Source organism: Myxocyprinus asiaticus, chromosome 4, assembly GCF_019703515.2.
Source record: "Myxocyprinus asiaticus isolate MX2 ecotype Aquarium Trade chromosome 4, UBuf_Myxa_2, whole genome shotgun sequence".
NCBI classification, from domain to species: Eukaryota; Metazoa; Chordata; class Actinopteri; order Cypriniformes; family Catostomidae; genus Myxocyprinus; species Myxocyprinus asiaticus.
The window spans coordinates 22,934,220-22,955,809 of NC_059347.1; the positions used below are offsets into that span (position 1 = coordinate 22,934,220).

At 39.8% G+C, this 21,590-nt stretch overlaps 2 protein-coding genes across 5 annotated transcripts in view; one reads left to right on the top strand and one right to left on the bottom strand.

Annotated features, from left to right (window-relative positions):
* Positions 1-21,590, top strand: part of LOC127432191 (multiple C2 and transmembrane domain-containing protein 1-like) — a 491,532-nt gene that overhangs the window by 250,508 nt on the left and 219,434 nt on the right. The window lies entirely within an intron of this gene.
* Positions 1-21,590, bottom strand: part of LOC127432253 (SMC5-SMC6 complex localization factor protein 1-like) — a 70,776-nt gene that overhangs the window by 27,516 nt on the left and 21,670 nt on the right. For all 3 annotated transcript variants that reach the window (XM_051683175.1, XM_051683168.1, XM_051683172.1), the window contains exons 15-18: positions 21,171-21,301; positions 13,681-13,751; positions 1,601-1,693; positions 492-674 (exon numbers count right to left, since the gene is read on the bottom strand). In XM_051683175.1, the coding sequence (XP_051539135.1) occupies positions 492-674; positions 1,601-1,693; positions 13,681-13,751; positions 21,171-21,301 (478 nt within the window). The remainder of the gene's footprint in view (positions 1-491; positions 675-1,600; positions 1,694-13,680; positions 13,752-21,170; positions 21,302-21,590) is intronic.

The following is a 21,590-nucleotide window of genomic DNA, read 5'->3' on the forward strand; positions in this document are numbered from 1 at the left end:
TTAAAATGTGTCTAATTAATTCTATCAAATAAAAATAAAAAAATAACGTAATTTTTTACATGTTCATATTTAAATAATTAAAATACATGAAATACATTTCTTGCAAGTTCTTTGAGACAGAGTATAAAGTAAATGTCAGACACAACTTTAAAACCACCAGTCTAATACTGTGTAGATCCCCCTCGTGCTGCCAAAACAGTGCCAACCCGCATCTCAGAATAGTATTCAGAGATGATATTCTTCTCACCACAGTTGTACAGAGCGGTTATCTGAGTTACCGTAGACTTTGTCAGTTCGAAGATCAACAGTTACAGAAATACTCAAACCCGCCGATCCGTCACAAACAATATATATATATATATATATATATATATATATATATATATATATATATATATATATATATATATACACACAGTAAGTATAAATATATAAGTGTATAGTAAATCCCCATTTTGATAGTTAAGCACAAGTGTGCATTGGGCACTCACCTCCACGGCGCAGCAGCATCTTGGCGATTTGTGTGTGTTGGTTCAGCAGGGAGTCATGCAGTGGACTGACTCCCTCCACTTGACTGTCCAGCTGCAAGTTTGGGCAATGCTGCAGCAGGGCCTGCACACATTCGATGCTGCCATGGTTACAGGCTTCATGAAGGGGCGTCCAGCCAGCGTGATCTAAATACAGTAACGCACAAGAAACTCTGTTGGTTACTATGACTACACGTAAAAGACAAGGCCTTACCTTCCTGCACAACAAGGCGACATGGAAACAAACAAACTTAAAAAAAAAAAAAAAAAAGTTACGTATATGGCAGAATACAAATATCTGCCATAATTTGCATAACATGTACCTTCAGTTGTGCCATTAAATAGTATATTAATAATCAAATACAACATCACACAAGAGTGAGAGAATTTGTACCATCATCAGTTTCAGTGTTTATCTGAATCTGTACATTTTGGGCTCTCATTCAACACTGCATTGATGTTAGGTTATGGAAGACATACTACTACTACTAATAAAAATAATAAACAGAAGACATTATCAAAATTGTTTATTTTTTGAATTGGAGTCAGGATAACATTAAAAGTAAAACAAAACATTTTAAATGTTTTAAAATTTATTAAACAGAGGCCTCAATTGTAAGCATTTTTCGCATCACAAAATAATTACAAAATCCTCTAAAGTGCATTTGTTTGCTGATAATTTTATGTTTACCCAAACAAACAGATCCCCTTTTTAAAATTCCCAGTGCAGTTTTTTAGAGAATGCAACAGAAAGCTAGTACTAAAATGCATTAAAATAATTATACAAACATATAGAACATTATCATCAAGGTCTATGTCAAACCTACCCACGGTTATGTTAGGATTTCGAGCTGGGATCAAAAAGCGAAGGGCGTGCAGAATATTTGCTTAATGACACAATGGTACATCGAGTCTGAAACGCCGTCTGCAGCCTCCAGACACAACCTTACATTTGATCTAATAGGTTAGATGTGTGACGTGTAGTTTTCTTTCTATGAATTAACTGCTCGTCATACAAAAAAGTAAAAGAGAAGGGGGACGATTCAGAGGGCAGGGGAGGAATATAGACTTACCTTTAACATTGACATCTGTTCCAGGCAGGCTGAGGGTACGCAGCAGTGTCTCCACCTGGTTCCTCTTGCTGGCTCGATGAAGGAGTGTCTCGCCTGCACATGGATGGAGAGGAAAGAAACTGAGAGAGAGAGAAAGGGCAAGTGGAAGAGAGAAGTGGGCAACATCCAAAATCAGGGTGTGTCCTGACCACTATCCCCCATGGTCCCGTAACCGCTTATATAAAATTTTTCACGCTCAATGCACAAATAAAAGTAAATGGGCATAGCGAAAGAACAAGGAAAATGTAAAAATTACACGCATACAGGGGGCTGACCTAAAAAAGAAATTCCTACATAAGAATTTTTTTGGGGGAGAGAGACAGGAAGGAGAGAGAAAAAAAAGAGAGCTGATGAAAAGAGCTCACCCTCTCTCTTTGTCGCTCAGCCCCGTTTTACGGACAGTGTGAATTCTTTACTTGCACTAGCATTCCAAGTTGAAGACCATTATGGGAAAAGGCTTCCTGGCAGTCTGGTATTGTTCAGCCAGAGAAAGTTATGGTACAGAGCCCATACACAATGCCTCTGATGGGATGTTTCAAACAGCCAAAGTTCAAAAGCTCCACTGGGCAGCACGAATGGGAACACGTGATTTTTACTTTTGCAAACTACAACAGCCAGACACAAAAGCCTCCAAGGACTTTTATTTACATTTTCCTTTTTTGTACACCCTTTGTACCCCCCAGCCTTCATCCATCGCTTTTCCGATACAATATCAAATCAAGAATATATTATAGGGTGGGCTGCTGCCTTTTTTCATGTGTGGCTGAACTTCACAAGAACGTAAAAGGCCAAACTTGAGTGCCTCTGTGACTGCCATTATAATGGCGCTGTGCAAAGCTGCTAATAAATTCTTTACTGGGTCTCACCAGGGCGCCCACTTCTTCGCAGCCTTGGCCGGCTAGATAAAACTCGGCGTGCTCAAAGAGCCAGAGCGGAGAGAGGCAGAAGGGATAAGGAGGGGACAATAAAGCACAGTCTTCTTTCTTCTTGTGGCAGGGAAAAAGACAGAAGCTGCACCCTCTTTCACATCAATAAGTTTATTGCATTTTCAAGAGCCCCCTTTTAAGCCAGATCAAACAGAGAAAATTAGGTTATAAGAAAACGTAAATGATCAGATATGGCTGATCGGTGTATGCAACATGAGTGATGCCTGTCATGCTAAAGAGAGAAAATGTGATTGAACAAGACAAAAAAAATTCAATGTAAAAAAAAAAAAAAAAGAAAAAAAAAGAAGATAAAGCAAGTCAATAAGTAAATTCAAAATTTCTTTGAAATTGAACAATTCCTGAAATCAAAGCAAAGAATCCTGCCGACATTAGAATATTTTAAACCATGCTGGGGTTCAAATGGAATGTTGATGCCAGGTTGTACTCCCAAAAAAAAAAAAAAAAAAATCTCTCTCAATTAAAAATACAATATTTTTTTGAAGAATGTCTCAGCTCTGTAAGTCCTCACAATGCAAGTGAAAGTTGACCAAAATTTTAAATCTCCAAAAAGCACATGAAGACAGCATACAATTAATCCATAAGACTGAAGTGTTTAATCCATGTCTTCTGAAACAATCTAATCGGTTTTGGGTGAGAACAGTTCAATATGTAACTCCTTCACTGTAAATCTTGCCATTGCAGACACTATCATGACTACAAGTTCCAATACACTTCCTACTTCTTGATGCATGCACAGAGTGCTAGGAAGTGTAATCAAGCTTGAAATCATGATTGCTAAGGAGACTGCAGATGTCAAGATAAAGGAGTTACATTTTGCTCTCACCCAAAACTGATTAGATTTCTTCAGAAGACATGGATTAAAACACTTTTATGGATTTATAGATTACTTTTATGCTGGCTTTATGTACTTTTTTGAAGCTTCAAAGATTTGGATATAATTCACTTGCATTGTATGGACCTACAGAGCTGATATATTCTTCTAAAAATCTTCATTTTTGTTCTGCAGAAGAAAGTCATACACACTTCTTGGCTCATTTAAAGTCTGACATAATAACTTGCGGTTCAGTTAGTGAGTGAATAATCCAAGCCTCAGTGAGGAATCGAGTTGTTTGTCCATGATTCAGACTGTTAACTCCTGTAATCTACTCACTCTTTGTAAATAGTTTGACTGATTTATCAAAAAGAACTGCACCAATCAAGCATTTTTCCTTGCAGACAGAGAGAACAAGTAACAGCACTAGTCTGGGACACAACTAAAATCGCAGACCACAGAACTTGATAACACAATTATAGCTTGGCTTCGTCTAGCATGTATACATGGTAATCGGTATTTAACACTTCCTAGTATGACTGTAACTCGATAATAACTGCGTATGTAAACGTACTGAAGGGACAACAGTGTAAGAACATTGCACCCTCTACAACTTTATCTATTCACTATTGAAGCGCATAAAAGCAAATTGCATTAAAAAGAAATGTAACAGAATGCAATGAAAGTATGACTTAATAACTGCCTCAAAACTATGGCAAGTTCTGTCATGCTGTGGCCCCTTTTACACACCTTAATAGGCCCTAAAACCCAGTGATTAAACATTTCTTAACTCCCCATGTGTACACAGTCTCAGAAATACCAGGCCCAATCTTCCCTCTGTTAAATCACTTTAATGGCTCCAATTTGGACACAACGCTTCCATTATAGGGTAATTGAATACTCAGCATTTACAAGCTTGAAGAGGATAAATCCATCCTGTCCTTTTCTATAAATTGTGAAATGTGTGTTGGGTTTGCTGTTATTCTAGAGTACTTTCTTGCATGGTTGTGACATTTGGTATGACAGCTCCACTGCAGGTAGGCTAATGGTTAAAAAAAGGTGCTATTTGTCATGAAAGTGCATTATGAACACTGGGACAACTGGATGCATTCTCAATTTGACCACCTTTCCATTCAAGGCACATTTCTGGCAGTAATTAAAGGTTTAAGCATCTAGTTCATGGGATTGTGAATAACAAAATTAAAAGAGACTAATAATCATGTGTTTTGTTAAATATACAGTATATTAAAAATAAGTCACATAAAATGATTCTGACATACTTTTACATGGATAGTTCACATAGCTTATGTTGTTCCAAACCTTTGATTTCCTTTCTTCTATGGATCACAAAAGGAGATGTTGTGCAGAATGTTCATGCTGCTCTTATTCATACAATAATAGTCAATGGTGACCAGTGACTGTCAAGCGTCTAAAATGACAAAAAAGCACCATAACAGTAGTCTATTAAGACTTAGGTACTATCTTCCAAGTCTTCGGAAGTCATAATATAGCTTTGTGTTAGGAACAGACCAAAATCAAACAGCCCCTTGGCCACCATTCACTTTGAGTATATGGAAAGGAGCAGCGTGAACACTCTGTTTGTGACACAGTTGGCCTTTGCGGATTCAAATTCTGGGACGAATGAGTCCACTCGGGCCTACTGGGAGACGTGGAAATGTTCAAGAAAAAAAAATGGGGGAAAATTATGGCTTAACCCACAGATGCACTTTGGTACAAGATGGAATTTTATTTACAGAGCACCAATGCAAAATGTGAAGTAATATTTACAACAAATGCAGACCAAAAACCCAAAATACCAAAACAAAAACAAACAAAAAAGTAAAAAAAAAAAGAATAATAATATATATATATATATATATATATATATATATATATATATTATTATTCTTTTTTTTTTTTACTTTTTTGTTTGCAACAACTGCAATCAAGCGTTTGCGATAACTTGCAATGAGTCTTTTACAGTGCTGTGGAGGAATTTTGGCCCGCTCATCTTTGCAGAATTGTTGTAATTCAGCCACATTGGAGGGTTTTCGAGCATGAACTGCCTTTTTAAAGTCATGCCACAGCATCTCAATAGGATTCAGGTCAGGACTTTGACTAGGCCACTCCAAAGTCTTCATTTTGTTTTTCTTCAGCCATTCAGAGGTGGACTTGCTGGTGTGTTTTGGATCATTGTCCTGCTTCAGAACCCAAGTTCGCTTCAGCTTGAGGTCACGAACAGATGGCCGGACATTCTCCTTCAGGATTTTTTGGTAGACAGCAGAATTCATGGTTCCATTTATCACAGCAAGTCTTCCAGGTCCTGAAGCAGCAAAACAGCCCCAGACCATCACACTACCACCACCATATTTTACTGTTGGTATGATGTTCTTTTTCTGAAATGTGGTGTTACTTTTACGCCAGATGTAATGGGACACACACCTTCCAAAAAGTTCAACTTTTGTCTCGTCAGTCCACAGAGTATTTTCCCAAAAGTCTTGAGGATCATCAAGATGTTTTCTGGCAAAAATGAGACGAGCCTTAATGTTCTTTTTGCTCAGCAGTGGTTTTCGTCTTGGAACTCTGCCATGCAGGCCATTTTTGCCCAGTCTCTTTCTTATGGTGGAGTCATGAACACTGACCTTAACTGAGGCAAGTGAGGCCTGCAGTTCTTTGGATGTTGTTGTGGGGTCTTTTGTGACCTCTTGGATGAGTCGTCGCTGCGCTCTTGGGGTAATTTTGGTCGGCCGGCCACTCCTGGGAAGGTTCACCACTGTTCCATGTTTTCGCCATTTGTGGATAATGGCTCTCACTGTGGTTCTCTGGAGTCCCAAAGCTTTAGAAATGGCTTTATAACCTTTTCCAGACTGACAGATCTCAATTAATTTCTTTCTGATTTGTTCCTGAATTTCTTTGGATCTCGGCATGATGTCTAGCTTTTGAAGATCTTTTGGTCTACTTCACTTTGTCAGGCAGGTCCTATTTAAGTGATTTCTTGATTGAGAGTGTGGTAGTAATCAGGCCCGGGTGTGGCTAGAGAAATTCAACTCATAATATAAACCACAGTTAAGTTATGTTTTAACAGGTGGGGCAAACACTTTTTCACACAGGGCCATGTAGGTTTGGATTTTGTTTTCCCTTAATAATAACAACCTTCATTTAAAAACTGCATTTTGTGTTTACTTGTGTTATCTTTGACTAATATTTAAACTTGTTTGATGATCTGAAACATTTAAGTGTGACAAACATGCAAAAAAATAAGAAATCAGGAAGGGGGCAAACACTTTTTCACACCACTGTGTGATATATATATATATATATATATATATATATATATATATATATATATATATATATATATATATATATATACACACACACACACATACATACACACAAATGGGTATCCACACTATACACTCTTTGAAGTTGCTCACGGCACTACTACTGATCTACATCACATCACCTCCCCCTCTCCAGGCCGCGCACTGTCCGGGAACCTGGTTCAGTCTCCCCAGGCGGTGCCGAACCTTGAAGGTGTAGGGTTGGAGGGCCAGGTACCATCTCATCACCTGAGTGTTGTGGTCTTTCATGGAATGAATCCAGGTCAATGCCTGATGGTCCATCTCCAGGTCGAACTCCCTCCCTAGGAGATGGTACCAGAGAATCTCTAGGGACCACTTGATTGCGAGACATTCCTTCTCAACCATAGAGTACCTGGTCTCTCTGGGCAACAGCTTTCTACTTAGGTAGACATCTGGCTTCTCGGTTCCTTCAGACCCCTGGGCCAGTACTGTGCCAGTTCCCTTCTCGGAGCCGTTCACTTGTAGCAGGAATCTTTGTGTGAAATTTGGACTTCATAGAACCGTGCTGGAGCACATTTTCTCTTTCATCTCACAGTCCTCGGTCCACCTAACAAGGTTCTTGTCAGTCTTGCTCAGTAAGTCAGAGGTGTGGTTATGGTGGTGAAATTGGGGATGAATCGGCGGTACCAGCCCATTAGGCTCAGGAAAGACCGCACCTCTTTGTCCTGAGTCGAGGACTGCGTCGAATAGCCTCCACTTTGTCAACCTGGGGTTGTAGCTCGCCGTTGCCTAGATGGCACCCTAAATAGCTGGTCTCCCATTACACCCACTCGTATTTTATCACATTTAAGGACAGGCCTGCTGCTTGGATCTTCTCCAGGGTCTGGTGCAGATGTTTCAGGTGGTCTGCCCAGGTGTTGCTGTAAATTATCACATTATCAAGGTAGTCAGCAGACCATTCTTCGCAGCCCATGAGAACTCAGTCCATTAACCTCTGGAAGGTAGCCAGTACCCCATGTAGTCCAAAGGGTAGGACTGTAAACTGAAATAGCCCCAGCGATGTCCTAAAGGCAGTGTATGTTCTGGAGGCAGGATCAAGGGGCACCTGCCAGTACCCCTTACACAGGTCCAGTGTGGTAATGAACCGGGCCGGTTCTATCCTCTTCAGCAGATCATCAATCCTGGGCATAGGGTAGGCATCAAATTTGGACTGGGCGTTCAACTGCGGAAATCAATTCAGACCCATAAAGATTCTTCTTTCTTCGGGACAATGGCCAACGGACTGCTCCAGTCGCTCATGGAGGCTTCTATCACTCCCAGCCGTTTCATCTCCTCAATTTCTTTGTTCAATGGAGTCACCAATCTCTCTGGCACCCGGTAAGGCTGCCGACTAGAAGGGGTCGTGTCGGTGAGATGGATGGTGTGGTGGATCAGCTCAGTCCGGCCAGGCCTCTGAAGGAACAAGGCAGGGAATTGGTCAAGGAGGTCTTGTAATTCAACCCTCCGGGGTTCCGCCAGATGTTCTAGGGTCACCGACGAAGACTGCGTCCATGGCTCTGCCTCTGGCTCATCATCATCCTCTACCTCACTGATCAGCAGTGATGTCTCTGGGGTCTTACCAGGTGGTTCCTTCTATTCTTTAAGCAAGTTGACATGGTAAACTTTGTGAGACTTTCCCTTATCAGGGTGGTGAACCTCGTATGTCACTGGCATCTTCCTCATGACGGTGTATGGCCCCTGCCACTTGGCCAATAACTTGTTTGCAGAGATCGGTAACAGCACCTTCTGCCCTGGCTGGAATTGATGAAGCCTTGCATGTTGATTGTACCACCTTTTCTGTTCTTGCTGTGCTTGCTGCAGGTTCTCCCTCGCTAGGTTCTAGTAGTGCTCGAGATGGCCCCTCATCTCCAGGATGAACTGGACGATGACTTTCTCCTCTGTATGGGTTGTAGGGGCCTCCCATCCCTTCCACAGCAGGTCCAGTGGTCCTTGGACTTGCCATCCATACAGCAACTCAAAGGGGGAGAAACCGGTCGAAGCTTGGGGAACTTCTCTGCAGGCAAACAGAACAAACAGAAGCCATTTATCCCAGTCACATCCCATGTCTGCAACAACTTTCCACAGCATAGTTTTCAGGGTCTGGTTAAATCTCTCCACTAGTTTGTCAGTCTGGGGGTGGTAAAGACTGGTCTTCAGAGCAGTGATGCCCATTTCCTGGTGGTGTTGCCTCATCAGACAGGAGGTAAGTTCATTCCCTGATCTTTTAAGATCTCCTCAGGGATGCCTACCCTGGAGAACAGCTGGGCGTGGTGATAGTGCGTAGTGGGAAGGCTTCCGGGAAACGTGTAGCATAAATCTCAGATGACCAGGATGTATCGATGTCCTTGCTGCTCTTTTCCAGTGGCCCCACAATGTCCATAGCAATGCAGCATAAAGGGGTAGAGATGACAGGCAGTGGGTGAAATGGTGCTCTGCCCCGCTGATGCACAGCACTGGTCTTTTGGCAAGTGGGACAGGTGGTGCAGTATGTCTGAACATCAGTGTACATGGTTGGCCAATAAAAGCGTGAACTAATGAGTGTGTATGTTTTCTGTTGTGCTATGTGACCAGCCCATGGGACTGTGTGTGCAAGGTGTAGCACAATTAAGCAATTAAACAATTAAGCGAGTAACACCACCAGTTTGCACATACAACATATCATTCATCACAACATACTTTTCATCACATAGATTAGCCCCACTTTTACTCTCTGATTTCACAAACAAAGGTTTCAGCGTCTCATCCTCCCTTTGAAGTTTACCAGTGTTTTCTGGGATCCTCCGGCCACTGACCTCCAAACCCTCTGTAGAAAGTTTGGGGACTGGAGCTCCCAGACACCTCGCCATCTGCTGCTGTCAGCGTGTTTTTCTAGGGCCTTTTGTCCTGCCCTGCAACAGACTATCATCAAAGTCTGGCAAAATTTGCATTTGTGGAGATGTTTTTACAATATGTGTTAGCCTTTACTAGATCAAATAACACAGGGAAGTCTCTTCCTAAGAACATGTCGGTGGGTAAATTATCAACTATGGCAACTTTTAACAATTACAATTGGTCCTGCACACTCACAACTACCCCTGCCCTTGGATACCACTTGCCATGAACACATTGCACGGCAGTTGTATCACCATAGTTGACATTTGTGACATGACATGGTTTGATCATAGACATTGTGCTACCAGTGTCCAGTAAAGTCTTAACAGAATGTCCATCAAGCGATATGTCCATCATAATTTGATTGTGCTGACTCTCCCCAGTAGTCATTAACATTGTCCTCATCTCTGGGGACATAACAGTAACCTGTCAGCTTAGCTTTCCATGCTGGAAACACCGAAGCCTTGTGCCCCGGTTGCTGACTCAAAAAGCATACTAGCTTGTGGCCAACTGTAAACTTTGGTTTTTTTACACATTCAGTATCTTCTGGTTATCCCAGATCAATCCCACCCCCAAGACTAGGCTGAGGGTAGCGTGCCTTACCTTAGGGTGATTAAGAATGAGGAACTGCCCGATGAGCATTCATGTACTGCTGTGCAAACTCTGCAGCTGCCAATCCTGTCCTTATCCACCCACATATGGCTGTCATGGGGGAGTACACTAAGTAACTGCTCCATGATGATGAGCTCCCTTATTTCCTCCTTGGAGTGCTGTTCTGGTCTCACCCAGCGCTGGTAGAGGTTCCACAGACAATGGTAGGTTTATGTAGGCAGATCTCCCTCTGGTACCGAAGCCGCACGGAACAGCTGATGGTAGGTCTCCAGTGAGATGTAAAATTTTAGGTCATTGTAGCATTTGCTTGCTCCTCATCCGTTGCCAGGAAAGCCTCCAGCACTTGCCCGATCAACAGAGGAACCAGTCGACAGCTCCACTCCTTCTTAGGCCACTGTCAGGTTTTGGACAGACACTCAAACATTCGCATATCACGTTCGATGTCATCCCCCTGCTGTAGAACTGGCATCTTTGTCTCTGATCGGGGCGTCGGTTGACTTTTCGGACCTGGAGCCACAGATGAGTCGTCGGTTGGTGGGACAGCACCGGGCGCTCTGCGTGGTGGTGCTGGCATCGGGAGTTTCATCTGCAGGCTCTTGATGTTACTTGGGGTCGCTGCAGGCTGCACCGTCTGTAGGATGGACTCTCATAGACCCCGGAGCTCCAGAAGATACCTCTCCTCCCTTAGTTGCTGCGCGTTAAGAAAGTCTCTCATCAGGTTCACCATACCCTCACTGGATGTCGAGGGAGTGACTGTACTGGTCTGTGGAGGGCTTGACTCTCTCTGATCCCTTGGGAGGTCTGCTATCACCTCCTCCTCCAAAGTCTCCAAAGAGTCCCAGGTCAAGTCCTCCTTAACTACGGCCTTTGCTTGGGAGCGCAGGCTGGTCCTTCTCCCCTTCGGCGCTCACTTGCAGGTAGCCATCCCACTTTTGACACCAACTGTGACGCAGTTGGCCTTTGCGGACCCAAATTCTCACAAATTGGGTCAACGAATGAGTCTACTCGGGCCTACTGGGAGATGTGGAAATGTTCAAGAAAAAAAAAATATGGGGGAAAATTATGGCTTAATAAAAAAACATTATTTACAGAGCGCCAATGCAAAATGTGAAGTAATATTTACAACAAATGCAGACCAAAATACCAAAACAAACAAACAAAAAAAAGTAAATATATACAAATGGGTATCCACACTATACACTCTTTGAAGTTGCTCACAGCACTACTAGTGCATGCTTGCCTGGCTCACTCAAAAAGTCCCGATATTGAGTCTGGGCTCCCCTCTTATAGCCCCAGACTCCTCCCCCTCAGGAGCATACCACTAATCAGGTAAGTATCAATCACCTTAAGTACTGTATATACTTATTTAGAAACACAGAAACAATAAATTTCACATTTCCTCATTATCAGATCAAATGCTGACATCAAACATAACAATAAGCAATATACCTTTTTAACAAATCCCCTTGTTCTTCAGGTATGTTTTACCCTTGTTCCTCTTTTGGCAACACAGATGGTTTCATCAGTTTCAGGTTGCACTGCGCCAGCGCGACGCAGATCAATGCTGTCATTACCGGTCACCATTTGACCGGTCAGTTTGGCCGGCGCAGCTCCGCAACACGGAAGACAAATACAAGACAATCACATCAAACAAGACAACACATGTAAGTGTTATTTATCCGTGTATGTAAGAATGTATGGAGGGGAATGTACGTAGGTGTAATGTCTTTGTGCTATCAGAATTGAGTGTGCACCCTCTCCTCCGATAGAGGAGATGGCAGAAGCAGGAAAAATGGAGCGTGGTTGAGGTGAGTGTGTGTTTAAAGCCAGTGCTGCCGTTCCCAACGGTGACAATCACTTCATCACACTGTTAACATTTTCCTTTTGTGTTCCACGGAAGACAGAAAACCATACAGGTTTGGAAGACATAAAGGTGAGCAAATGATGAAAGAATTTTCATTTGTTTCTGCAAACTATCACTTTAAAGTAAATCAAACTGCTCTAATCTGAGCTGCAACCCTAAATCATCTGCATTATGCTTAAAGCATCATTACCTGTAGCCATAAGCAATAATAAAGTGTAACGAGCAGACAGACAGCTCAGAGTGAAGTTAACAAGGCACCACAGATCCACACACCCTGTGAAAAACACTGCAGTGTCTACCTACAGAAATCTACAGCTGAGAGCCTGCGGATGCTTAATCAAAAATTTATGTACTGCACATCAGTACAGGGAACACGTAGTGCAAAAACAACACAAGGCAGGGAGCAGCAGCCTTGAGTCTCATGGAAGCAGAGCTGTCTCTCTCTCTCTCCATGCCCTCCCCTGCTCTCTGCTCTGGCGTGGGGGTCTTTCTGATCAGGTGCAGGTGGATGGATGACTGTTGAAACCTTGGTGGGTTCACGTGGAGTGCCAACCTCCTAATTACAGAAACTTCCAGGCTTGGCTACCTCTCGGTCTTTCTCTTCCTCTCTCTCTCGCCCCCCTTCCACCTCTCCTTCCTCACAGTAGAATCCTAATTGCGGTGTTTAATATTCTTAAATGGGGGATCTGACAAGCATTATGTTTGTGTGTGTGCCACTTGATTTTTATGTATTTATGCCTCTTTCTCACCAAAGGATGTGTAAATGCTGTTGTCTGAGGTTATGCAGAAGCTCTGTCGAGAGCTTTTGACCCAGCTGAATGCAATACAGAACGGTGATAAAACATAGAGTGAGATAGATAGACAGACAGACAGGCAGGCCTCTATGGGCCGTGCATCTATTCATTTCGATAGAGATATTTATATAGTAAAAAGCTGATTGCATTACTTGAACAGCACAACAGCGATGTGTGATATTTTACATTTTTATTCACTAAATTACTTAAATGCCCAAAGGGTAACATGTACATTATATAAATATTTATTGCTTTTGCTTTTATTCCTCACTCAAAAGCTATTGTATCCGGTTTATAAGACTTTGAATACAGCAAACAAGTTGTAGACTTGTTCAATTGAACAATCTTGATTTTGATTCTTAAATCTCAAGATCAATTTTTACTCTATGCGCAACTCTCTACAATGGGAGTAAATCACTTGCATATGAGACCAAATTGCGCGCTATGCAACTAAAAATGTATGCGATTAGCCACCAGCTGTTTTGTGCTCCACAAATCATACAGGTTTTGTAGAACATGAGGGTTAGTAAATGTTTTACTTCTTTTTTTTTTTTTTGCACGTGTGAACAATTCCTTTGAGAAACTACTTCAAAATTAGAAAAATTACACACACTCCTCCATTAAAGAGCTGAATTAAGACATCTTAAACTAATAAAAATCAATAGAAATTCCAAAAAGAACATTGCTGAAACTGAACAGTATAATTGCTTACTGGTGATATCAACTACTAGAGTTTTGGGAGTGATAAAAACAGAGCGCACTGCGTCTTATGGTGCAACAAATGAAAACGACTTTTACCTGCAGCGTTGACTCTGTGGTAACCTCTCGGGACATTCTCTCTGCCTGAATCTGCCGAGCCTTGCACACCTCTGAAAAGAACATACAGTACAATATTTAACAGAGAGATTGAGACATCATGCCATGTGTTTTTGGAAGGACAATAGTTCAGAGAGTTCACTGTAGCAACGTATTTAAATGGTAGCACATCATATAACTGCTTAAAAATGGCTAGATTAAGAATCTATCCATTCTGTTTCTCATCTCCATAGCCAATAGACTTGGGTGCTGTAAAAGCCTGCAATATTTAAGAGATCCAAGAGGAAAATCCCACAAGGTGAACTGTGTGCTAAATACAGGCCATGTTACACCACAAACATCATTTTATCACTGACACTACTTCTTCTAAACGGCATCGTAAATGCTACAGCGATGCAGGCAGGATGTTCTGGATGGGTGAGGTGTGCTCTCTTCTAGCTTAAATGTTGACTAAGACATATCCTATAGCTGAGAGAGGACAGCATCAGACTGATGAAAGGTATGAATGGAGGATGTCAAATAGACCGTAAAAGTAAAAACATGTGCAGTTGTTACCTTAAGGAGCAATTTCTACCGTATCGGTGCCAATGATGACGACAACAATGTTCAATAAATAGTTACATTTATTATTGATAATTTTACAAATGAACAATTGTTCTGCTAAGCAATATTCATTGATTTCAGTCACGTGAATTTTTCCTCACAAACGCCATATTTGTGGCCATCCACGGGGGAAAGCAATGGTGATAAATGAACAAACCCCCAAAAAACAGTATCAAAATAATTGCCAAATTTGACTTCTGCATGCATTTAAAATATTTTATCCACGATCTCCATACACCGGCGAGGCTGATGTGTGTCCAGCGAGTACACATACCTTCCATTACATCATTGTAAGCAAATGTAACATATGTTTTCATGTTGTTTTCTGGTTTGATTTGGTCACAATATTGCAAAACAGCTGTGATGATCCTGTCTGTATGAATGTATGAGCTTCTTTTAGAGCAGCCAAAATGATAAGCTTATGAAGAATACACACAGAAAGTAACCGAGCACACATTTATGGGTGAAGGGCAGAGTTTCACTATTGCTGTGTTTCACTTATTTTGTCTTCCATTAAAAAAATGGGGTGTCTCTTTGGGGCGTAGTTAATTTCTAAGTTAATTTAGTTCCAATTTAATTTTAAAATATACAGTTTTTTTTTATATTATCTTGCAGTTAACATATATGTTTACATGTTAGTCTGGCAGTGTGAATAAAGTCTTTGCTTCATAATCTTAAAATTTGTTTTTTATTGGCAAACATTATATACACATTTATTACTGTACATTGACATTATACATTTTATTTACTGTTGCAATTATCACATACCTTTTTTACAATTGTACAGTCTGGGCATTATGAATTTAAAATAGTCCTTCATGCATTTCTAATTTAATTGTGTCTGACTCAGTTAGGTTATAAATGGAATTGACACAATGATATGTCAAAGACACTTCAGGTAAAAGTTTCAAAGCTTTAGGCTAAACATTTTCTGAATAAGAAAAACCAACAAGTATTTGAGCTATTTCACTTGAAAGATCTAACTTAATTGAAATAAAATAAAACATTTTTAGCTGTGGTAAGTAAACAGCAGTACTGCTTTATCAAGCTTTATAAAAAGAAACAAAACTTTTGGTGATTTTGGTCGCATCCCACAGCGAAGCACACTGAAGGTAGGCCTATTTGGGGTTTTAGTCACAAATATGGCTGTGCAGTCATACAGTAAAATCTAATGAAACAGATGAATTGTTCATTTCCCTAACTGTATGCTGTTTACCAAGCAATGTAAAACATTGGGGCTTAAAATAGAAAAAATGGGGTTGTGCACATTTGGAGTGATTTTACACAAGGAAAATTATGTTTTCTACATAATACTTGGTTAGGTTTAATATAGGTGGTATGGCATAGCGGTAGGGCTGCTTGATTATGGGAAAAATCATAATCACGATTATTTTGGTCAATACTGAGATCACAATTATTTAACACGATTACTCATTGACTTTGGAAACATCATACATTTATTTAAAAAAATAAATAAATAAATAAAGTCTTTTTAATAGTGGATTTCCTTGAACTTGAAATGTAAACTGCACTGGGTAGGGGATGAGGCTATTGTCATATGGTAATTATTACATATTGTAGTCATATAAAGGAAAGCATCCATCACCATCATTTACAGCAGGGGTGCTCACACTTCTAAGGAATTAGATCTACTTTTTCATCATGTTATTGCAGCAAGATCTACCATGTACAATAAAGGCTATATATTATCACAATACCAAAAGTTCTGTAGTCGGTAGTGAAATTTGACAATTCTCACTACCAGCTTCAAAACCACAACAAATGATAACACTAGCTAATATGTTAATTATGGAAGAATGGTTTCAAGTTCTTAAGTACTTATTCAAGACTAATAAAAAGGTCAGTAATAAAATAACAAAAAAAAAAAAAAAATAGCAATGAATAGAAATAGATTAAAAAATAACAGAACAAAAAATAGTGCTTTTTTTAACAGCTTTAAAAGTTTAGGCTATGAAGTATTCAATTAAACATTCAGAATGAAATGCAACATAAAACTACTACTGGTCTTCAGTGTATGATTATAACATTAATACTTTTAAAAAGCTACTAAAGTTACCCAGTCAAGAGCAGTGAGTGTTTTCTCATTTTCTTGTTCCAGTTGTTTGATTATTATGACACACTAGACAGCAGCAGGTCTATTAGCTTACATTTATACTTACAAGTCCGACATTTTAATACAAATCCGCTTTTTTCTCCGCTGTTTACGTTCACTTTAGATATCACTCACTGTGTTTACATGAATACCTCACCAAGAAGGGCATTTTGGTGGAATTTTGAAATGTATTTGATCGTTCAGGTGCGCATTAGCGCAAGCATTTTCGGAACACGCGCATATTCAGCACATACACATACGCCGCCTGTCAGTCAAACAGGGCGCATCTGTTACTGGATCGCTAGCGAATTATAAAATTACGTGCTCTGGATTACTTTCAACAGCAGAATAAGAATATGAACTTTCTAATAAGGCCTAGGCTATCACAGTGATGAGCGTCACCGCGCCGGAGTGTGCATCAGTCGGGAGAAGATTCAATCTCTTCCCCGGTCACTTTACACAACTCATATTCACGGCGCTGACCGCACAGAGAAATGCCAGTTTCAAAGTTTATTTTCATAAAACGCTGGGATGTTTCATTGCGAAACGGAATGCAGCACAATTATAGTTTTATCTCGATTACCTTGTTTTCATAAACGTTAGAAGCCAAAATCGTAACTGAAAATAAAATTTTATTAATCGACCAGCCCTACATAGCGGTTAAATATCTGGACTGGTAAATGAAAGGTTGTAGGTTCAAACACAACAAAAAGCAATCCATGAACAATCACCATTTAGGGCTGGGCGATAAAACAATCTCAATATTTATTGAGGGGAAAAAATCCTTGATACAATAAACTTTTGAGTAATTTTAGTTATTTAGATGTTCCACATCTAGACCAGGGCTGCTCATTACATCGATCTTTATCCCAAGACAACCACTGGTCGATTAAAGATTGACATTTAAGAAGGGACCTTGGTAGCTCAGCGAGTATTGACGCTGACTACCACCCCTGGAGTCACGAGTTCGAATCCAGGGCATGCTGAGTGACTCCAGCCAGGTCTCCTAAGCAACCAAATTGGCCAGGTTGCTAGGGAGGGTAGAGTCACATGGGGTAACCTCCTCAATGGTTGCGATTAGAGGTTCTCGCTCTCAGTATGGCGCGTGGTAAGTTGTATGTGGATTGCGGAGAGTAGCATGAGACTCCACATGCTGGGAGTCTCCGCGGTGTCATGCACAACGAGCCACGTGATAAGCGGATTGACTCTCTCACCTGGATCGAGGTGAGTAACCGCACCACCACGAGGACATACTAAGTAGTGGGAATTGGACATTCCAAACTGGGAAAAAAAGGGGATAAAAAAAATTAAATTGACATTTTAATAATTTGATTCTGTAGCCGCTGTGTACAGCTGTTTGCTTGACAGGCAGCTTATGTGCTAGTGCTTTACATGCGCGTGTACTCCCATAGCTCTCACTCTGCGAATACTTGCCGAAATGGTCAAATACCCTTAAAAATTCCACCAAAATGCCAGTCTTGGTGAGGTCATTTTATGTCTAAAGTGAACAAAACAGTGGAACAAAAAGCAAATTTGAATCAAAATGTCTGACTTGAAGTGTAAATGTAACCTAATAGATCTGCCACTGTTTAGTATGCCATTGATATTAATCAAATATCAACAATAACAAGAAAACAACTCACTGCTCTTGGCTGGATAACTTTAGTAGTTTACAAAATATTAATACATTTTAATCAAACAGTGAAGACATAGCTAATTTGTATTTTTTATTCTATTATGTTTTATTTGTTTCTATGCATTTATTTTATGTATTTTTTCAACTGTTTCTTTATTCTTATTTTATTACTTATTATTTATTTTATGACTGTTTACTTGAGAACGTGAAACAATACTAACATAATTAGCAAATTAGTTTTATTATTTGTTGTGGTATCATAATTGTTAGAGAATCATCAAATTTTTCTACCGACTGCTGAAGTTTTGATTTAGTGACCATGCAGGTATTGTGCTTGCCAGATCTTGCTTTAATAACATTACGGAAAAAGTAGATCTCATTTAAAAGAAGTGTGAGACAATGCAATACAGATATTGACTGAACCCAACAGCAACTCCGACAACAACACCATTGCAGTTTATGTTCTATTTAGTAAAAAACAAAAACAAAAATTATGATCCATTGTGCTGTCACATCCGCTGATTTTTTGACACAGGCAAGAATGTCTTTCAGTGGACGTTATGGCTTATAGGCTACCGCAATTACGTGATGTAAGGGTAACATAACTGACACGTGTTGGGCATAAACCAGGAAGAGGAACATTATTGAAAATGTAAAAATTAATGAGAGTCAAACATCCCCTAAAGACGATGAAATTGTGGTGAAAAGAGGTCACACACCTTATGTAGAATTCAATCAAAAACAGCGTTTACTTCTTGAACTTCAAATTAAAAGCTAGATTACCCTGTGGAATTTACTTTTAAACAAACAAGTTGTTTACATTCATTGTTGAGGTCTAACAAACATGTGGAATGAATTTCCTTCCCCATTAATGGTATGAAATGTATATTGCGATAAAATGTCAATAACGAACAATATGAAAAAAATATTGTGATAATATTTGATGCGAAGACAAGGGGAAGTTATAATGTTGTGAGGGATTTAACTGGTTAATATCATTTGTCTGTAACCACATGGATGGATATAATAAACCAATGATGCGTGAAAAACTGTACCAGATCCTGACGGCACTCTGGCTACATTTACACAGTCGATGTTTGGGATTGACAACCGTATTTACTTACAGGTGTGGGTCTTGAAATGTCCTGTTCATACAACAGCTTACAGTAGCAGCTTGAATACTGTCTGTATGAACGAACAACCAAAGTCACAACCGTATTCTAACAGCTGTAACCATAAAGACAGTGACTTAAGTAAATGTCAAAGATGGCGACATCCATAACACCGGCATGTCTTATCGCAATTGACACCACGTTATTAAATAAATTAGTCCAATTGAGGCTGAGTTAGACTCATATTTTAATAGATCATTTATCTTGATTAATGATATGATGCAACGAGCACTGCTGCATGTTATTTAAAATACTCTCCCTTGCAGAATGTTTATTTTTAGAGGAAAGAGAACTGATTACTTGTCAAACTAGAATGATATCTTAGTTTTACTGGCAGTATCATCTGTAATCAACATATCAAAAGCTATTATGGCCAGATGTGCAGTCCACCAGTAACGTTAGAGAGAAATCGGTAACACTTTACAACAAGGTTCTTTTTGTTAACATTAGTTAATGCATTAGGTATCATGAACAAACAATGAACAATGTATTTTTTTACAGCATTTATAAATCTTTGTTAATATTAGTTAATAAAAATACAATTGTTCATTGTTAGTTCATGTTAGTTCATAATGCATTAATGTTAATAAAAACAACTTTTGATTTAAAAAATGTATTAGTAGAGGTTGAAACTAACATTAACTAAGATTAATAAATGTTTCAAAAGTATTGTTCATTGTTAGATCATATTAACTAATATTAACTAATGTTAATGTTAAGAAATGGAACATTATTGTAAAGTGTTACCAAGAAATCAGTAGGAACGCCCACTAGCCACTTCATAGTCCAGAGACTAGCGACACCAAGCGACAATGTCATTGACCATGTAAATGGGGCTTTGTAGCTAGACTTGGACAGAAGTCAGGCTAATCCCTTATCTGTGAGGGTGCTAAATTACAGTGCTGTCTCTTGCTTCCACAGGAAGAACGTGTCTTCTTGTTCTCTAGTAATTGGATTGTTCAGAACTAAGACACAATCTCATACAGCACCGCAGTACAACCACCCATATTCTCAAAGACACACGGCCATTTAGTTGCCTATTAGTAAGGAGCAAAAATCATTGTGCACAGTGTTTGTGTGTGTGTTTGTTTGAGTAAGAACAGAGTGTGACCAATGCCTACCTAAAATATTCACTGAGTACTGAATATTCAATATTCACCCCACATGAGCGCCACAGCTAAATATGTTGGAGTATGTGTTAAACAAGCGTTGTTTGCACTTCAAACAAAATATCCTGTTTGTCAGAATAATACAACATAACCAGATCTCTGCTATCTATTCGAGATCCCAATTATTACTACATATTTATAAAGGAACAAAAGTAATGACATTCTTCAACCATATAACTCTGATTTAAATGCAGGAATGGTCTGACTAGGTATCATGGCACAGCTGACGCCTGTGGGGAAGAAAGGCAGATATAAGCATACGCAGCTCCAATTACCCTCATGTCTCCAACTGCCCAGTGCTGCTGTCACAGGCTGCCTCAACAGAGAAGGACAGCACCCTGTCTCTCTCCATTAGCCATCTTAAACCCCTCTAATGGCCCATAATAGCGGAAAATTGTCCAATTAAAGGCACCTACCACTCTTTCCCTCTGTCATACACGTATGGATGCGGACATAAAGAGGATCTTATAGTACTGTAAGTGTAGAGTGGTTATCTCAAAATGTGCTCTGATGGTACAGATATGTACAAAATTACATCTATTAAGCCTTGTTATTCTACAGGGAAAAATCTTACAAAAGTAAACACTGGCACCATCTCTATTTATCACAGATATTATGTTTGTTCCAGTTTAGTTACACAAATATAAAAGAGAAATCTAAATGATACAAATATAAAACTACATCTTAAAAACATGTTCTTGCTTTTATTGGTGTTCTATAGTATCAGTATGGAGGACAGCAGCATGAGCAGGTACACGTGAGGTGGAGGTGAAACTCACTCTGTGTCTGGCACATGGGCAGCACTGCTGGAAGAAGGTTGATTCATCTCCGTTTTGTCAGTCTGGGGCTTCAGGGTTTGGAGAGGCTTGCGATTACACAGCTGCCCCAGAGCTTTGAGGTAGGGTGAGACCTGCCAATAGACCATCAATAGATAATTTTTTATATCTCAGCCTGAATGTTCCATTCACTGCATTGTATGGGGAGATGAACACAGACTTCTGGGATCCAGAAAAGTTTTGCTATGTATGTATGTTTTTTTGTTTTTTTTTAAAGCAATACTGTACCTCAGCTAAAAATGAAAGTTTTCATTATTTAACCACCCTTGTTGCGTTCCTAATCTATATGATATTGTTATCTATTTTTTCAATGGACCACAGCAGATTCTTTACACAGCTCTTTCCATACAGTGACAACATCTG